This window comes from Drosophila bipectinata, chromosome 3R, assembly GCF_030179905.1.
Source record: "Drosophila bipectinata strain 14024-0381.07 chromosome 3R, DbipHiC1v2, whole genome shotgun sequence".
In the NCBI taxonomy this organism is placed as follows: domain Eukaryota; kingdom Metazoa; phylum Arthropoda; class Insecta; order Diptera; family Drosophilidae; genus Drosophila; species Drosophila bipectinata.
Window position 1 is genome coordinate 1,624,397 of NC_091739.1, and position 19,480 is coordinate 1,643,876.

At 35.8% G+C, this 19,480-nt stretch overlaps 2 protein-coding genes and 1 long non-coding RNA gene across 8 annotated transcripts; 2 read left to right on the plus strand and 1 right to left on the minus strand.

The window, feature by feature from the left end:
• Nucleotides 1-4,200: 4,200 nt before the first annotated feature.
• Nucleotides 4,201-6,439, minus strand: LOC122321518 (uncharacterized). The gene is made up of 2 exons (XR_006246136.2): nt 6,405-6,439; nt 4,201-4,428 (listed from the first exon to the last, which is right to left on the minus strand). It is a non-coding gene; the product is annotated as an uncharacterized lncRNA (long non-coding RNA).
• Gfat1 (Glutamine:fructose-6-phosphate aminotransferase 1) lies at nt 6,035-13,168 on the plus strand. 5 transcript variants are annotated; one of them, XM_017249477.3, is made up of 9 exons: nt 6,035-6,179; nt 7,665-7,726; nt 8,549-8,746; nt 8,817-9,130; nt 9,195-9,336; nt 9,537-9,563; nt 10,392-10,549; nt 11,763-12,602; nt 12,674-13,168. In XM_017249477.3, the coding sequence occupies exons 2-9, from the start codon at nt 7,720-7,722 to the stop codon at nt 13,046-13,048; spliced, it is 2,061 nt and encodes a 686-aa protein (XP_017104966.2). In that variant the 5' UTR covers nt 6,035-6,179; nt 7,665-7,719; the 3' UTR covers nt 13,049-13,168. The 5 variants fall into 5 exon arrangements, with proteins under 5 accessions (XP_017104966.2, XP_017104969.2, XP_017104967.2 ...); XM_017249480.3 differs by having other exon boundaries at nt 10,428-10,549; XM_017249478.3 differs by having other exon boundaries at nt 7,694-7,726.
• A 5,061-nt stretch (nt 13,169-18,229) lies between these two features.
• Nucleotides 18,230-19,212, plus strand: LOC108130759 (uncharacterized). 2 transcript variants are annotated; one of them, XM_070281721.1, is made up of 3 exons: nt 18,230-18,503; nt 18,563-18,786; nt 18,854-18,945. In XM_070281721.1, the coding sequence occupies exons 1-3, from the start codon at nt 18,404-18,406 to the stop codon at nt 18,923-18,925; spliced, it is 396 nt and encodes a 131-aa protein (XP_070137822.1). In that variant the 5' UTR covers nt 18,230-18,403; the 3' UTR covers nt 18,926-18,945. The 2 variants fall into 2 exon arrangements, with proteins under 2 accessions (XP_070137822.1, XP_017104835.2); XM_017249346.3 differs by having other exon boundaries at nt 18,285-18,503; nt 18,563-19,212.
• Nucleotides 19,213-19,480: the final 268 nt, after the last annotated feature.

Below are 19,480 nucleotides of genomic sequence, written 5' to 3' on the forward strand. Positions count from 1 at the left end.
GATACTCGCTGAACAAAAAATCGATTTGGTTCTTTTTTTCTGACTTTATTAAATACGCGTTACTATGGAGTTGGCGAACTGGCATTAATTGATGTAACTGTGAATACTGAAAAGTACCAACAGATTTTGAACAGTAACCTTCTATCATAAATAGAGACGCATCTTACTCATGCCCCAAATTTACATTTCAGAACAACTCAGCTACTAAACATCGTGCAAAAAAGGTAAGTCAGGGGAAAAGTATAAAGGATATAAGAGGCTTCAAACTTTTCAAACAAAGTATCACATGGCCAAATATCAACAAAAAGTCCTTATTTGAACCCTATATAAAATCTTTGGCCTATTTCAATAAAATACTGTGCTTCCCGTAGTCGTTTCACAAGTAAAATATTGGGAGACGGATAACAGCATCAGATTTATTTCATCGATATATAGCAAATGTAGTCAAAAAACGCTATCTACAATAAACTTAAAAACGTTTATTTTCTGCCAGTCGGGACTTAATCTACTGTATTTATATACATTATACATTATACAAAATATTTAACAACGTGGAAGAACATTTTCAGACAATAGAAATGGATGTTTATTTTAATAATATAATTGAATTGAGGGAAAGGAGTCAATAAACTAATCCTTAGTTAACAAAATTAAAAACAATTTTGAATTTGAATAATTTTGAATAATTTGAAGAAATTTGAACTGGATTTAATTCATCTCCAACGAAAGCTCACAAAATAAAATTATATTAGATCAACAGACGGCACAGCCTTCATTAGTTTTCTATGGTGACTTTAAACCGAGATTTAATTAACGGAAGCGAGAATGGCCGCAGAAGGCAGCGTTTCTTGGTTTTCAGACAATAGCCGCACCTAGGTGGAAGAATATTAATAAGCGAAAGGTGTTTACAATCTGGTGTAAATATTTAATTTATAATTTACGAGGCACATTAGAAGCCTAAAGCTTTATACAAACACAAGCATGGGAGAAGTAGCCTGGGGATGTAAGCACGTGCTTAATGTCACTGCGGATTTTGACGATTACATTTAAATTATTTACGAGCGCCGTCGTCACATTTGTTATTCGCTTAACTTTTATGACGATGGCGCGATTCCCTTCCAGGAACACACCCTAGCCTTAAAACTCGTGTACAGCCGACTCCGAAATTTGCTTCATTTTACCGGAATTCACGAAAACAGACAACTAAGTCACATGCCGTACTTCGCTTCGGACGTTCTACACCTTTACCTTCTCATGTAATATAGTAAATAATATAAAATTTTATAAATCAATTAAAAGGTGAAAAAGGCTTGCATTTACTGTAAAGTGTACAGTATAGACAAAGTTACACTTGTATTTTTTTTTGGAGTAGAAATTCTTCATACTTTAACTTTAAGCTGTGCCATTTCAGCTAGACTACGGAAAATTCGCTGCTTATATCATATTTTAAATTTTATTTTCACTTTAAAAATTCGAGTGAATTGGACTACTTAAACTTACTTGCATTTATTAAAAATAAATTTTTAATCAGACTCGCTTCCTGCTTAAATGGCTAAAATTTGTTACCGATTAACGAATGTCGTTTTTAAAAGTTTAATGACTTTTTTATTCTTGCACGGGGTATTCTAGTTTTGGTCAAAAGGGTGCATCGATGTGAAGGAGACATCCCCGACCCCATAAAGTATTTATGTTCTTAATCAGGATTACCTCTTGAGTCGATATAGCATGTCCATCTGTCCGTCTGTCCGAGGAACTTTTAAAAAGACCTAGTAGGAATCGTTTATTAGGTCGAATATAACACAAAACCGTGTTTGAAATATATGTAACACCCTTTTCGTGACTTTGTTGCGCTTAAAAATTCCTAAACGCGTAATTTTAAACCGATTTTAAAATTTCCGTCGTTTTTTAATAGTTAAATTTTGTAGTATATACTGTTGAGAATACTCTCAATAAAATTCATAACGATCGGAGCATTAGAACCTTCATTTTTGTGAGAGTATTCTCAACAGTATGTACTTAAACAAGAAAGGAAAGCTAACTTCGGGCGAAGCCGAAGTTGATATACCCTTGCAGTTAAAACCGGATATATATCGCAACCATCGGATTTAGTTGGCCGATCCTTATGAAATTTGGTAGGTTGGATGAACTGACTAAAAATAGAATCTGTACCAAGTTCCAGCTTTCTATCTTCAAAAACACAAAAGTTGGGTCAATTCCGATCTTTCAGTTATATGGCAGCTATAGGATATAGTCGGCCGATCCTTATGAAATTTGGTAGGTTGGATCAACTGACCAAAAATAGAATCTGTATTAAATTCCAGCATTCTATCTTCAAAAACACGAAAGTTGGGTCATTTCCGATCGTTCAGTCATATGGCAGCTATAGGATATAGTCGGCTGATCCTTATGAAATTTGGCACGTCGTATTGTTTTGCCAAAAATAGCTCTCATGTTAAATTTGAACTCTCTAACTCTAAAAACACCAAAGTTATACCATTTCCGATCAATCAGTTATATGGCAGCTATAGGATATAGTCGGCCGATCCCGGTCGTTCCGACTTATATACTGCGTGCAAAGGAAAGAAGGGTGTGTGCAAAGTTTCAAGTTGATAGCTTTAAAACTGAGAGACTAGTTCGCGTAGAAACGGACAGACAGACAGACAGACAGACGGACAGACGGACAGACGGACATGCTCATATCAACTCAGGAGGTGATCCTGATCAAGAATATATATACTTTATAGGGTCGGAGATGTCTCCTTCACTGCGTTGCACACTTTTGGACAAAATTATAATACCCTCTGCAAGGGTATAAAAATATGCAATAAAAAAATCGATTTTTTAATCTATCACAACTGTGTATAACCCCTTAAATGGCTTTTACCATGTTTATTCAATTATTCTTTCGGATATAATTTTTTTGGCTTGGCTTGCATTTCCAAAAAAAAAAAAAAAAATCTGACCACAAATTCAACTGATAACGGATAGAGGCCATCTTTTCAAGGGGCAAGAAGTGCATTGAATGAGTTTGGCTCAGATGGGTTGTAAACTACTTATTAACCATGGTTGGCTTAGATAGTTCCGTGTCTGCTGTACGATTGAGGAAGCAAGTTCTTGACTTTCAAATCATGGCTGAGTGGCAGGTGACAAGATAGAAATCGCATAGGAGGGGAATTAAGAGAGTTGCAAATGTTCTTCTAATGGGATTTCATTGACAAAAAATGGTTTCTTTTTAAACAATTTTTACAAAATTTAAGCCTAGTTGAATAAAAAAAATGTATAATTTTTGGATGAACTTTATATTGGTGTAAAACTTCTAAATTTCCTCAACATGCAATTTTTCGTACGAGTTGTTGAATACGATACCTATGTACGAATAAGAAAACAAAAAAGAAAAAATAAGAAAAAGAATATATTCAAAAAATATGAGTTTTATATAAGTTTTAAGTACCAGCATCCCACTGTTCAAGGGGCAATTAATGCAAAATCTCGTCCAATCGTTGAAGCTTGTTACTGATAGTGAATGCAAGTATTGCATACATACACATACATATGTATATGTAGGTAAAAGGCCGACCCAGTTGCAAGGCCGTCCACACAACTTGCCTCAATTCTTCTGGATAGTAACCAACACTGAGGGGACCTTACCTCTGCATTTGCAAGAAACAAATCCACCAATTAATTATCACTTCCAGGTTTGAATTTAGCTTAGCATATCAATTTCCATTAATGAAATTTAATTTTACTGTTTTGGTTTGAAACGAACTATTTTTATAATCTCGAAGATTATCCACAAGCTGCAACACAAAATATCTACATACTTTTCGAGGCGGTCTGATCTGAGCACAAAAATACAAAATCATCACTTTTCCTTTTAAATAGAAGTCAAGGTCAGCGACTTTGGAGTCTTTTATTGTCTTAACTAGTAACTGGTTTTGTGCGTAAATCAATAACAGGGAACAAGAAGCTGTGGGTAATTTTCGAAAGAGAAATCATAAATATTTACATATATTATACGATTGATACCAGTGACGCGTCGAAACCTGTGGCACTACTTTGCAACAGTGTTAGCACACTATTTTCTTATTTAAAACCGGTTTGCTTAAGACAATGATAGCCCGTGGCAGCACTGGCTCGTTTTTGGTTGTTGGTTGGTATCTTTTTGACGGCTTACTAAAAATATCAGTTACAATCCAGAAGTGGCGGTGTATATTGGTTTATTTGGTAATAGAACTAATAATTCTAAATTTGCTGAATATTTGTCGGATATGTGTAGGAACTAGCGCGGCGAATGATGTTATACAAGTACCTTTAGATTTTTTATTTCAAATTATCCGACATTTTCGAAGTTCTTGTTACCCATAATTCATTCTTGTTCGCATAATCTTATATTTGCCGCTTATTTTCAATACCTATTAAAAATGTGTGCTGTAAAAAATTTAAAATTTAATGTAAAAATTTTTAATAGTAAGGATAATGAGAGATGGATCAAAATTACACGAAATATATATACCCCTTATACCCCAAGAAATGTAGAGATCTAAACGAAAATATAAAAAAAAATTTATGAAAAAAAGTTTATTTTTCAGTATATATTTCTTGTAAAGAATAATTTTTACATATATTTTTATTTTGATTCTGTACCTTTTTGAGTATTAGGCTCAGTATTAGGCTCATAGCAGAGTAGAGTAGAGTAAAGCAACCATTATAAAGAGAAACTCGACTAAAGCCGTTCATTCTTTTTTTCATCATTTTAATGAAAATAAACTAAATACATTATCAAGCCAGTAACAGTGGTTTGGAACTTTAAAAGATGTCTCTTTCTCAATAAAAAAAAGAGCTTGAGGGTGTTACAAATATGTCAAACACGTAATACAAATAAGATAAACAAATCCTATTATGCTTTACGCTTTAAAAGTTCCTCTACTTTTTTTTTGTCAGACTGTTTAACCGTAATATTACTCATACTCCTGAGAGCTTATCAAATTTAAATTAAATTCAAATTTAAATGGAATTGAAAGTAATAAATTTTGAGAAATATTTTTAGTCTGTTTTTAAACAGCAAAATCATAAGTTTTTTAAAACACACCTTGTTGACAGTGTGACCGAAGAACGTGAAAATTCACTTCAAACTCAATTGAGTGAATTTGCAAAAATTCGTTCGAAAATTCTTAGTTCAAAGTTCTAACTTCTAAAATAGGTTAACAAAGTATTAACCAGATTTATCATTGAACATGATTTCATTTTCATTTTCGTCGGTTTACGTTCGCCGCTGCTATTATTTTGCTCTTAAAAGATGCTTAAAGTCGCATCTGTCTAAAAAGTGTAAAGTAAGACATTTGCTCTTGCAACCTAACTTAATGACCCTGAACAATCAATGCGGGGGAATAAATATCAAGTTTAGAAGCCTTCTTAGTCACAATCGGGGGAACAAATAAGGTTAGAATCATTATATACTTTTAAAATAGTGCACTGAAGTGCACTCCAATCCCTAAACTATCCTAAACACTATCAATGCTTATATAACAAATACAATATAAATACTCACATATAGAAATATATGTCTTTTCGAAAGCCCTGAAAGCTTGCCTCTACTCTCAAGCCTATATGGAACAACTCGGCAACGCCTCGATAAACAATTGTAGTAAAGTTTTGAATGTAAGAGAACTGCACCGTCCTAAGAGCACGTTCAGTGCTACCAATTTCATATGTATGTAGGTTTGTACCTGAACCCATCCAACTGCTACTATACCAGCATAACAGGATGACTGAACTGAAAGTGGACCGTTGATGTTTATTGGATTCAATACACTCAAGATTGCTTTAAAATGTGACTGTTACTTCACCGTTTGCCCAGTGCGTAAGAGTCGATAACCGCCTTCGCGTGCTTCTAGTGTGGTTGTGTGAGTGGTGGTACCGGCTGGGTGGGAGCCCGAAGCTTGGACTCTTTGACATTAAAGATCGGCAACGGATCGGTATACGAAGTCGGAGGGGTATGCTGTGCCGCGGCCTATAAAAACGCTGTATTTAGTGTGAGCTGTTTTTCAGAGTTGGCTCAGTGTGATTAAGACAGCGAAAGAGTTGGCCAGTGGTGAAAGCTTGCCCGATCAGATACGAAGTGAACCACACACCTTAGTAATACTAGCGCCGCGAATAAGGAGACGTAAAAAGCATTTCAAGTGAGTGGTGTTGTGTTACATATACAATAAAAGTGCCAACAGGGCTACGGACGTGGTCCAAGAAAGTGGAAACATTCAACTAATGAATTAAAAAGTACCAATATCTATATTAATTTTTATTATGCATTAAGAATGAATTTCTTGTTCTAAATAAAAGCTTAATATTATCCAAAATCAGCCTTCTATTGAAATTCGAAAAAATTCTGCATTACTTATATAAAATACCTGTTCGTTAAAAGACTTGTGAAACTGGTGTGCGCCAACCGGAAACTAATTTTTTTCAACAAAGGCAGAAAAGTGCACACAACAGCGGTACCAGCTGTGTAACCAAGATATACTTTATACACTTTTAACACACCTACATACATACAAACAACAGAAAAGCTGGTGCCTTTGCAGAAAACCTAGAAAAACTCACTTAAGCTTTTGGACCCCCACTTTTAAATTAATATTTTTTGGGAGGTAATATAACTCGTGGACCTTTTTAGGCTAGTTATCATCAAGCGCACAGATGCGGAATCACTAAAACTGTCATTTATATATTGTTTTTGGTGTACCAGCTAGAAAGTAACGAGGTGATAAGAAAGTACTTGACAGTTATTTGTAGATATTATTTCCGTTATGTATCGAGTTGAAAAGTTCCCTTCCATTTTTAAATTTCTGATGTCATTCAAGTCAATTATTTTAAGAATTTTTCCTCGGTGCAAAGGTTGCAAGGTTGTCCTACACGTTTTTTTCAAGTTCCCTTGATTTAAAAATCTCTAATTTTAAAACCTTTTGATATAAATATTGTGACGAAACAGGTTCTACTAAAAACCCCAGAAGTTAAACGTAAAAGTATTTGGTTTGTTACTAGAAAGCAGAAATCTGTGGAACAAAAAATGCAAATGTATTTCTACGACAAATTCAAGAAGTTAAAAAAATTGCAAGCGATTTCGTTTAAAAAAGGCTTTAAAATTTTTAATGTTTAATTTGTATTAGATTTCTTCACAAACTGAATCTTTTCATTGCCACTAAGAAAAAACCGAAGAAAGGAAAGCAATTAAATACCGAGTTGTCTGATAAGATTTTACAGGGCCAGAATTTTTTGCAGATACAGAAATAGATGACAGGTTATCGAAAAGTAAACAATGAGGCATACATATGTGTGAAGGAAAAGGGAAACGTCTTCGACTTTACAGCTATCAGTACGACATTATTGACAGGGGCACGGACAATAAATTGTAGATAGAAACTCTTATGAGCTTTATTACCCCACAAGTCAGACATGTACGACGATTGGAAAACATATTTTATCGTTCACTGTAAGCTCCATTCTAAACACACACATTCCTTTGAGAAAAGTTCAAAATTTTAATTATCTTAAATAAAAAAAAACCGTACAAAAAATAATTTATATTTTATCTAAAAAATATTTTTTTGTAATTAGGTTATCAGTTAATGAGTTATTATAAGAAAATATTATATTATTATTTACTTTTTCAGACATTTCAGATTTTAATTTGTGTTTGCAGATTTTAATTGATTAACATCCTACAAAATGTGCGGTAAGTATAGACATTTTCGAAATTTTCAATAATGAACAATATCAAAGGTTTTGATTTCCAACATAAATTTAGAAAACCAAAATCGGGCAATTTTACCAAAGGTTATACACATTTTAATTCTGCTGTTTAAAAGTTATTCAAGTCACGATTTTGAAAAAAGTTTTTCAGCTGATTCTCGCAAAGTACAAGGTTAAAGACCAGCAAAAACTTACGGGCCCATCAGGGACGGACGCATAGGGGTCCGGATCCTTCTCCTACCCTTTTAAATTCATGGTGCTGAAGGTCGTTACATTAGATTTTAACAGTGTACTACAGTGTACAGTGCAATATTTGTATACCCTTGCAGAGGGTATTATTATTTTGGTCAAAAGTTTGCAACTATAAAGTATATATATTCTTGACCAGGATCACCTGAGTTGATATGAGCATGTCCGTCTGTCTGATTCTACGCAAACTAGTCTCTCAGTTTTAAAGCTATCGCTCAGTTTTAAAGCTATTGGAATTTTGCACAAATCCTTCTTTCCTTTGCACGCAGTATTTAAGTCGGAACGGGCGGGATCGGCCGACTATATCCTATAGCTGCCATATAACTGATTGATCGGAAATACTATAACTTTAAAGTTAGGAATGACGCAAGATCTATTTTTGGTCAGTTGATGCCACCTACCAAATTTCATCGGCCAAATATTTGTTCTTTGGTAAAAATACCAACTTTGGTATTAAAGTTTTAACTGCAAGGGTATATCAACTTCGGCTTCGTTCAAACTTAGCTTTCTTTTTTTGTTAATAATTTATTTTAATAAAAATATTCGTGTTTACCAGGAATCTTTGCTTACCTAAATTATTTGACCCCGAAATCGCGCCAGGAGGTTCTAGACTTATTGGTTACAGGCTTAAAAAGACTGGAGTACCGTGGTTACGATTCTACTGGTGTTGCCATCGATTCTCCGGATAATAAAAACATTGTAATGGTTAAGCGAACTGGAAAAGTTAAGGTGCTAGAGGATGCAATTCAGGAGCGTATGTACACTATCTCAAAAAAAATTGTTTTCTTGTAAATAATCAAAAATATTTTAACCAATGCGGATAGATTTTAGTGGTGTTGAATACAGCGAGCCAGTACTTACACACATTGGCATCGCCCACACCCGCTGGGCCACCCACGGCGTGCCATGCGAGAGGAATTCGCATCCGCAGCGCTCGGACGAAACAAACGGTTTTGTGGTAGTCCATAACGGAATTATTACAAACTACAACGACGTAAAAACATTCTTATCTAAGCGCGGATACGAGTTCGAATCAGACACAGATACTGAGGTGTTTGCCAAGCTGGTGCATCATTTATGGAAAACCCACCCCACCTACTCCTTTCGCGAGTTGGTAGAGCAGGCTATACAGCAGTTGGTAAGATTGACCTATGAGAGCATTGAAGTTAAACACATTGAACTTATCCCAAAACCGTACGCAGGAAGGGGCTTTTGCAGTCGCTGTCAAGTCAAAGTATTTCCCTGGAGAGTGTGTTGCCTCCCGTAGGAGTTCACCCCTGCTGGTTGGAATCAAGACTAAGACTCGTCTGGCCACGGACCACATTCCCATTTTATACGGAAAAGGTAAGCGGGCCGTTTCTTTGTTCTCAACTCTAGTGTCCCCATACACTTCACAAAACATCCTTTGTCTTCTATCTATATGTAAATAACCGTGTTTGTATCGGTCGTCTTCGTTCCGAAATAACCATGCTGCTCTCCTCCACCTGCCCTCCGATGATCCCTTCTGCCCCGCTTGCTGCGACTGGGTCGATGTCGAACCAAAGATGACAAGAAGCAGAGCTCCGAACAAGGTAGTCAATTGAATTACCCATTGACTAACGCTTTGCGACTCGGTGTTCGTGGGCTGCGGGGCTTTTTCGGACTAATTAGATTCATACAAATTTTGAAACTTTCCTAAAAAATAGGTTGTTTTTTTATTTCATTAACATTTTTCATCCTTCTACTTTACTATTTACAACTTTTCGGCTAGTACAGTTTCAGCTGAAAGCGCGAAAATGAACACATTTAACTTTCATAAACATATTTGAGAAAATTCACCTTTTAAAAATTCACTTTCACTGTATATTAAGTTATATTATTTTATTAGGTATAACTTAGAAGTTTTTATCTTTGGCGGTCCTTTTTTTTTTCTTTAATGAAAGTAAGAAAATTATTATTTCGATTCGGATGAATTTAAGTAAAGATATTACTTTTTTCATATTTTTTGTTTGTTTATATGACAAAAGTTAATTTTTATCATTTTTATTATGAATTTGTTTTATGTAAGGCTTCTTATTAATAATTATTTTGCTGTTTTTATTAAAATTAACCACATAATAAAATTCTTTCATACTGGAATAAAGTTTTAATCTAAAAACCAATTTAAAAATTCCATCTTGCCAACATCTTTTAAAATCACACACCTTTTATTACGGTGACCTTGGTGGAGGTGGTGCTAAGTGTTTTGATTAAAGTATACAACTTTAATATGAATTAATTTATTACCTCGATGATCTCGAATTATTTTCTTTCCACACATAATGCTTTTACATAATCGCCATTGCTACCGCTGAATCATTTTTTTACATGAAAATGCACATCGTTCACACTGAAACATTGATAAACAATTAACCAACCAGAAATTCGTCCTCATGGACAAACTCGTGAATTGCCAGTAATACCGCGTTCTGACAGCACTTCGGAATTCATGCCTATGGAAGAAAAGGAAGTGGAGTACTTTTTCGCTTCGGATGCCTCGGCTGTTATTGAGCACACCAACCGCGTTATTTACTTGGAGGTAAGACATTTTTTAACTGTATCGAGAACACCCGAGGTTTTAAAAAATATATTCATTTTGTGTTTTTTTTTTAACAAATTGTATATTTCTGAATTATAAAAAATTATTTATATAAATGATGAAAACGATGAAACAAACAGACAAAATAATTTAACCAGTACCAATTATACTTCCTTAAACCAAAGATTAAGCCAATAATTTTATATATTCACCTTGTTTTCGCTGTACGTTTTAGAGGAAATATACATATATTAATTCATTTAACCTGTGAAATGGCAACTACCCACAAATATGTATGTACCAAATAAAATAAAAACAAAAAAGGACGCCTAAAGTCGAGTTTCCCGACCCGGTATCCCGGTATTTATCTCTTACACCCATACTTTAACTAACCTTTAACTAAGTTTAAACTTTAAAGGTATGGATTTTTAGCAAAAAACTTTTGTTGCATATTTTTGCGCTTGGAAGAAATCATCCCATAAGTATATATATTCTTGATCAGTATCAACAGACGAGTCGATATACCCATGTCCTTCTGCCCGTCTAGACTATAAGACATATAGCTATAGGATTTGGTATGGGATTTGGTATACAATACCCACGCAGTTCAATTTTTTTTTTAAATTTTGCAACGCCCCACAAATTGGGAATTTCTGTATTGCCAGTATACCTAGAGATGGTTTTTGAAAAACTTTTTGTGCCAAACTTCTTCTTTAGTTAATTTATGTATATCTGAAAAACAAATTTCACATGTAAAATTTCAAAATCGGCCGTTTTTTGGAGGATATAAATGTCAATATATGTCATAAATGTCATATATATACCCATTAATGTCAATCGAATAACCCATAGTTGTTTTATTGAAATTAAATTTTTAGAGATTGAATAATAATTTTTAGAGGAGTTATCGACTTTTTGCTTATCGTCTGCGTCTCTACTGATTCAGTAAAATGGCCAGTAGTATGATCAGTAGTTTTGCAGAAAAATTTCTTGCCGACAATCCATCCCGTTAAAAGTTAGTACAATTGTGGTGGAAGAGATGAGTACCGGGTATTATATAGTCGGGAAAATCGACTATAGCCATCCTTTCTTGTTTTATTTGGTGCGTATGAAATTATGTAACTATGGACCATTTTGTGAATGGATGTAAACATATTGTTAAAACTTTACAAAGTAGTTATAAAGTGTTATACATTATTACCATTATTTTTAGGATGATGATGTTGCAGCAGTTCGAGATGGAACTCTAAGTATTCATCGTTTAAAAAAAAGTCTAGATGATCCTCACGCTAGAGAGATTACAACCTTAAAAATGGAAATACAGCAGATTATGAAGGGAAACTACGATTACTTCATGCAGAAGGAGATCTTTGAGCAACCGGAATCCGTGGTCAACACGATGCGCGGTCGTGTCCGCTTTGATGGAAATTCGATTGTTTTAGGTGGAATTAAGGACTACATTCCGGAGATCAAGCGCTGTCGCCGACTAATGCTGATTGGTTGTGGAACTTCATACCACAGTGCTGTCGCTACGCGTCAGTTACTGGAAGAATTGACCGAGCTGCCAGTCATTGTTGAACTAGCGTCCGACTTTCTTGACCGAAATACGCCAATTTTCCGTGACGACGTCTGCTTTTTTATATCCCAGTCCGGCGAAACGGCCGACACTCTGATGGCGCTTCGTTATTGTAAGCAACGTGGAGCCCTAATCGTAGGCATCACAAACACGGTGGGAAGCAGTATCTGCCGCGAATCTCATTGCGGAGTGCACATTAATGCCGGTCCTGAGATAGGTGTGGCCTCTACAAAGGCTTACACATCACAGTTCATCTCTTTGGTAATGTTCGCCTTAGTTATGTCCGAAGATCGCCTCTCCTTGCAGCAACGCCGCTTAGAGATCATGCAGGCGCTGTCTAAGCTCGCTGATCAGATCCGAGCCGTTCTCAAATTGGATTCGAAGGTCAAAGAACTTGCAAGAGATCTGTACCAGCACAAGTCGCTTCTGATAATGGGTCGCGGGTACAATTTTGCCACTTGTCTTGAAGGCGCTCTGGTAAGATTACAATTGACAAGCATCAGTATATTTTTATATTTACTTATGTAACATCCTTCTTTTAAATCTAGAAAGTGAAGGAACTGACCTACATGCACAGTGAGGGCATAATGGCCGGTGAACTCAAACATGGCCCGTTGGCCTTGGTCGATGACTCTATGCCTGTCTTAATGATCGTTCTGCGTGATCCGGTCTACGTTAAGTGTATGAATGCCCTTCAGCAGGTCACCTCTCGAAAGGGATGTCCGATCATAATTTGTGAGGAAGGAGATGAGGAAACCAAAGCATTCTCATCCCGTCACCTGGAAATTCCTCGCACAGTTGACTGCCTTCAAGGAATTCTCACAGTTATCCCTATGCAACTTCTGTCTTATCACATTGCTGTGCTCCGCGGATGTGATGTCGATTGTCCCAGAAATCTGGCCAAGTCCGTAACAGTGGAATAAAAATGTTGGAAAGCATGGCACTGCATAACTATTTTGAAAATCCGTTATACTTGAACTTCAAAACTGAGGCGACAATTCATATAATAATCTCAAGCACCCATTAAATTAATTTACGTATTCGTATGTGTAAAAAAACACTAAAACTTTATGTATTAAAGATATTTTTCTAAAAGAATTAAACTTTAAGTATTAATAACGTTTAGACCATTTTTTTGTAAATGGTGTAACGTTTTTTGCCGATTTTGGAAAACAGATGATAGTCGGCTTTCCCGACCTTATTATACCGATACTCATCTACCGTGGTTTAATAGACGCACTTCTGCCCCCAACGTTAATACTACTGATTCTGTAGGGTAGCAGAATAAAAATACTATAACTCTAGACTCTATACTCTATACTCTATAGTCTATAAAAGTTGTCCGATTTGGCTGAATTTTTATTTGTAGGTGTGAGTTGGCCATTGGAAAAGTTTGGCGTTAAAACATTTCCCAAAAATATAAATGAACTTGCGCTACACCGAGATTTCTGATTTGAGGGAGGGAGTGTGCAAAATTTTGACACAAACTTGATCCACCATAATAGATAGTTCTAGTCTTCGAGATCCATGCGATCATAATTTTAGTCCGTTTGTATGGGAAATGTTATATATATGGGTATATCTCCTTTTAAAACCGATTTGGATGAAATGCTTTTCTCGTCCAAAAATACACCTTTCTGTAGCTCGAGCTCGAAATTCAAAATGTAAACTCCTCTCGATTTGAAAAAATTACCTTCTTAATAAAAAACCTCTCGATTGAATCATTATTTTTATTAGACGCACACAGAAAAACTTTTTCTTCATCACCGTCGTGGATTACAGTGCTCAGGTATGTATACTTTTATTGCAACTGCCTTTTCTACTGAGAGAAGCGCAGTTGTACTGTTACTTTAACACTGAGGCATTGAGAAGAATAAAACGAGGTAGCTAAAAAACGTTCCCCTCAGCATTACTCCCAAAAAATAAATTTATTTTGTAGCGTCCGAATCGAAGTACTTTCCAAGAATTCGATTATAAAAGGAAACCGCACTTGCACCTGAATATAAATTAAAGTGGAAAATACGTGCCAAGCACGAACTGAATGAGCTCGCATTAATTATGTGTAGATTTAACATTTCCAACAAAAGACTTAGAAACTGCTTCTTATAAATAATAATAATACATAATACATTTTTTTGTTGTTATACATATTTTTTTTCAAATTTTATAATATTTATAAACTTCATTGTTTTAAAGCATCTTTCGAATACTTAAAATACATAAATAATGAAATCAAATGGTATGCCTCACAAGAAAGGAAAGCTACCCGATACATGCAAAGATGGAAAAAATAATAGAAACGAATATTTCTATTTCACTTAAAGGCTTTTTTTAAGTTTAAGCTTTACGTGGATAACGATACTTGGTCCCGATCTTCTTTTTGAACGCTTTTCGTCCGCAATTTTTGCGAAAACGCGGTCGTATTTTGTCAAAATCTGTGGTTATTATTCGTTTAGATTAAAATAAAAGGTATTGTTTTAAATATTTTTATTACAAGGAGTGTTATTAAAGCAATTTTTGGTAAAGTTTATCATTTATTTTTGTTAAAAGCTTCGTATGTATACCCTTTTATTTGAATCCTATTGTAAACCTATTGAATCCTATTGTGAACGCTATAAATTAAACATACATTTACTGTAACGTAGAATCATCTTCTGACCTTTAGATTAGCCATTGGAACAGTTTGGCATTCAAAAATTTTCCAAAACAATTAACGAACTGGCGCTAACATCAGATTTCTGTTTCGGGGGCGCAAAAGTGACCCAAACCTTTAAAAATTTTGACACAATTCCTAAATCTGATAGTTCTATTTCTTCTGGACTTCAAAATCCTCGCGTTCAAAATTTGTGCCCGTTCGTATAGGAAAAGTAATATACATATATGGGTATATCTCCATATCTAAAAGTCGTACGAGTGGGATGAAATTTGTTTTTCAGATATATATTAACTATAGAAATAGTTTGTCATCAACATTTTTTCAAAAAACTTTGCTGTACTGGCGCTACAAAAATTCGCGAGTTGTCGGGGCGGGAGGGGTGGTGTCATAATTTTGACTCAAACTTATACTGCGTAGGCATTGTAGGAGTCTCCATGCCAAATCCTTTTCCTCTTTCTCTTATAGTCTCTGAGATCCACGCGTTCATATAGTCAGTTGGACAGACGGACATAGCTATTTCGACTTGGCTGTTGATGCTGGTCAAGAATATATATACTTTATGGGGTCGGAAATGATTCCTTCCGCCCATGTTACATACAGTCACACGGCTGCTATACTCTTGTATTCTACGAGTCGCGGGTATAAAAACCTGTGAAATTTATCTCCTTACATCTCCCTTTCTTTGACTTGTAATTTTTACATACATTTAATGTTCTTCCCAGGTTTAAATAAGAAGGGACGGCTATAGTCAAGTTTCCCGACTTTATTACATGACATTTTAACTAAAGTTTTTTTTTATTCACTACCAATTTTGTTTAAATTTTTTTACTTAACAAATATCCATAATAAGTTTTACAAAAAATATATTAATTTTTCTCTTTCGTCGAGATACGCATTCTTTAAGTAGCGATGGGAAAAAAAGGTCATGTCCTGGTTGACATATGTGGCTGATTTAGACTCCTGTGGCCATTTGAAAAACGAAAAGGAATGAATTCTAAATATTAATATTATATATTAATATTAATATGAATACTAAAGTTTTTCAATAAAATAGCGCCTTTAAAAAAAAAACAAAACAAAAACGTACATTTACAGAGGGTATTAGAATTTTGTCCAAAAGTGTGCAACGCAGTGAAGGAGACATCTCCACCCCTATATAGTATTAGAAGTATTCTTGATCAGGATCCCCTCCTGAGTTGATATAAGCATTGTCCGTCTGTCTGTCTGTTTCTACGCATACTAGTTTCTTAGTTTCAAAACTGCCGACATAAAACATTGCACAAACCCTTCTTTATTACGCCATACAACTGAACAATCGGAAATGGTATTTGGTAACTTAGGTATTTTTGAAGATAGAAGCTTGGGATTTTTTTTGGATTTCTAATAAATTGTAAATTTTGGATAATTATAATAAACTGGTTATATTATGATATTCTTATAAGGATCCGTCAACTATAGCCGATGTTTGTCAGTACAACAAGTCAGTGCAATTTTGCTATCGTTTGGGAGTAACAGTTTGTAAAAGAAAGGAATAAGCGCAATGGAAGGGCACACTATTGCTCCGGAACGCTAGCAAGATTGCACCTGACTTGCTTTGGGAAAAGCGTTATAACTTCAACAATTTTCATAAGTTCGTAATGAAATTGGTCTCGATATACCAGGTCTATGAAACTGCTTTTTACTTTATTGTTATTTATCGGTAACAAAAGTGATCAAAAATTGTTGGTACAAATTTTGTTAGCATCTTTTAACATCTTGCAACACTGCTCAAACGTTATTTGCGAGTTTTTTTTGGCAAAAGAAATTTTTATACCCTTGCAGAGGGTATTATAATTTTGGTCAAAAGTGTGCAACGCAGTGAAGGAGACATCTCCGACCCTATAAAGTATATATATTCTTGATCAGGATCACCTCCTGAGTTGATATGAGCATGTCCGTCTGTCCGTCTGTCCGTCTGTCAGTCTGTCAGTCTGTCCATCTGTCTGTCCGTCTGTCTGTCCGTCTGTCTGTCCGTCTGTCTGTTTCTACGCGAACTAGTCTCTCAGTTTTAAAGCTATCGTCTTGAAACTTTGCACACACCCTTCTTTCCTTTGCACGCAGTATATAAGTCGGAACGGCCCGGATCGGCCGACTATATCCTATAGCTGCCATATAACTGATTGATCGGAAATGGTATAACTTTGGTGTTTTTAGAGTTAGAGAGTTCAAATTTGACTTGAGAGCTATTTTTGGCAAAATAATACGACATGCCTAATTTCATAAGGATCGGCCGACTATATCCTATAGCTGCCATATAACTGAACGATCGGAAATGACCCAACTTTCGGGTTTTGGAGGTAGAAAGCTGGAACTTAGTACAGATTCTATTCTTGGTCAGTTGATCCAACCTACCAAATTTCATTAGGATCGGCCGACTATATCCCATAGCTGCCATATAACTGAACGATCGGAAATGGTATTTGGTAGAAATATCAACTTTCGTATTTTTGAAGATAGAAGCTTGGGACTTTTTTTAGATTTTGTATTGTAATAAATTGGATTATATATTCCTATTCCCATAAGGATCGGCCAACTATATCCGATGTTTGCGATATATATCCGGTTTTAACTGCAAGGGTATATAAACTTCGGCTCCGCCCGAAGTTAGCTAACCGGGTGAAACCGTTGATGGCGAACGCTACCAGCAACAATTGGAAGAATTGAAAGAATATCTGCTCCAAAAAGCATAGGATACGCAAAAAGGCAGCACAAAGCAATTCTTCTGGACGACAACGCGCAATCACACCGGGCAAGAGGCACCAAGGAATTGGTAGCCACGTTTGGCTGGAAATCCATACTCCATGCGGCTTATTCACCTGACTTGGCTCCATCAGATTACCATATTTTTGCCGGGTTGGGACACGGATTAGACAACCACCTCTTCCATTCCTATGAAGACCTTAAGGATTGGCTAAAAGACTGGTTTTGGGTCCAAGGAAAAGGCGAGGAATTCATAATCTCGTTCATCTCGTATTTCCATGGGTCCGATCCCTTGAAACGCTATCTTTGGAATATGTATCGTGTTTAATCCTTGAACAGACCCCAAATTTTCAAGCTTAAAAACACGGTTTTCAAGCTTTCTTTTTAGAAAGAAAAAGACTATATTGATGCAGCGGATTTTTCCCAGAAACCTTAATTTGCGAATAATTTTCCCCGGAATTAGCAGCTCGATATACAATATGCTTTTCGGTTCACCCGTTTAATCAAATGTATAGTTATGAAATATAAAACTGATTTGGTTGGTATTGGTCATTGCTATAGTTGGTCAGAATCCATGAATGCATCGGCCGGCGATGCTAATTTTCCGATCTGTATTGGAGATTAAAAGCTCAAAGCTTTGACAATAATTTATGAGATTCTGTGCTTACTTATCACTTACCACTTAAAGAGACCGGTGGCCTTATACAAGGGTGCCGAGGCGCTATTTGACTTCCACTCGAATTCCCCCGCCAGAGCGAGTTTTTGATTTTTTATACGTCGAAGTAAGCACCGAGTGACAACAGAAATAGCTGAGACTTCTTCCGACGTGGGATATAAAAGTGAACGTCGATGTACGGCAACTAGTCAAAACTTGAATGTCAGCATGCTCAGAACTACTCTAATTTTGGTTCTTCTCGCCTGGAGCACCGGTAACTTGGCCGATGCAAAGCCATTTATCATTAAAGTATTTGCGCCCAACACCAGTAAGAGTAAAAGGAGTGACAGTTAAGCCGAAAAGTAATATTTTCTTCCTATTTTCAAGGTCATGGAAGCAACTCCGCCACTAGTTATCAAAGTTCCGCGATAGCAGCGCCCATTAACACACAATTCATCTCCAGTTTAATCTCTACCAAGATCCAGCTTTGGAATAGTTTACTACAAAGCAAATCCTCAGGTGGGAGCTTTGGATTTGGCTTCAGCAAATCAATTTCGTTTTCTACCACCACCACCGAGAAGCCTACGGAGGTCACACATCACACCACTGAAGTAAACACCGATTTTACTCCGGATGATAGCTCTCCTACTACTCACACTTTATACACAACCACTACAGAAGGCAGTACTAAAACGCCGAGCCCCACTATACATCCCGAACCTCCGGTCCCTACAACCTCGACGCCAGTGAAGACCACCACGAGTTCGCAGCCAGAGCCCACCTCTACAACGGAGACTACTTCTGGATATTCGTATCAAACGCCCACGCCCAAAGTTGAAACAAAACCCACTGTGGACACTTATTACTTGCCAGCATATCATGCCTAAATAAAAGCATGGCCCTTATGTAACTAAACATATGCCTCTAAATAGTTTACCGAAAGATAGTTTTGTTATATATTATATAATTTAAAAAAACTTAAATGTGTGCGTGTTCGAGTTGATATTTTCCATAGGAAAGTTTAGCCTGCAAATACATTTTATTCTATCTAAAAATACAAATACAAATTCTATCTAAAAATGTAGACTAAAAAAGTCAATATTATTGGTTTTCAAATTTTTTCTTAATTTTATTTTACACGGAAGTTGACGCACATTGCCGATCTTAACAATAGTTTGCTCTTGTGTCTAGTTTTTAACTTTTTGGTGATAAATGATTAGCATAGAAACTGGTTTCTGAATTGATGAGCCAGACCATTGAATAAGTGCTTGACTGGTTCTTTGGTTTTTAGACAATTCTGAAGCA

Bases quoted from the DNA above. Each gene is read 5' to 3' on its own strand.
- LOC108130759 (XM_017249346.3), top strand. From the start codon at position 18,404: ATGCTCAGAACTACTCTAATTTTGGTTCTTCTCGCCTGGAGCACCGGT. The intron at 18,504-18,562 runs GTAAGAGTAAAA...CCTATTTTCAAG, and splicing joins AGTATTTGCGCCCAACACCA to GTCATGGAAGCAACTCCGCC.
- Gfat1 (XM_017249477.3), top strand. The intron at 9,337-9,536 runs GTAAGCGGGCCG...GTCGAACCAAAG, and splicing joins TCCCATTTTATACGGAAAAG to ATGACAAGAAGCAGAGCTCC. The intron at 12,603-12,673 runs GTAAGATTACAA...TTTTAAATCTAG, and splicing joins CTTGTCTTGAAGGCGCTCTG to AAAGTGAAGGAACTGACCTA.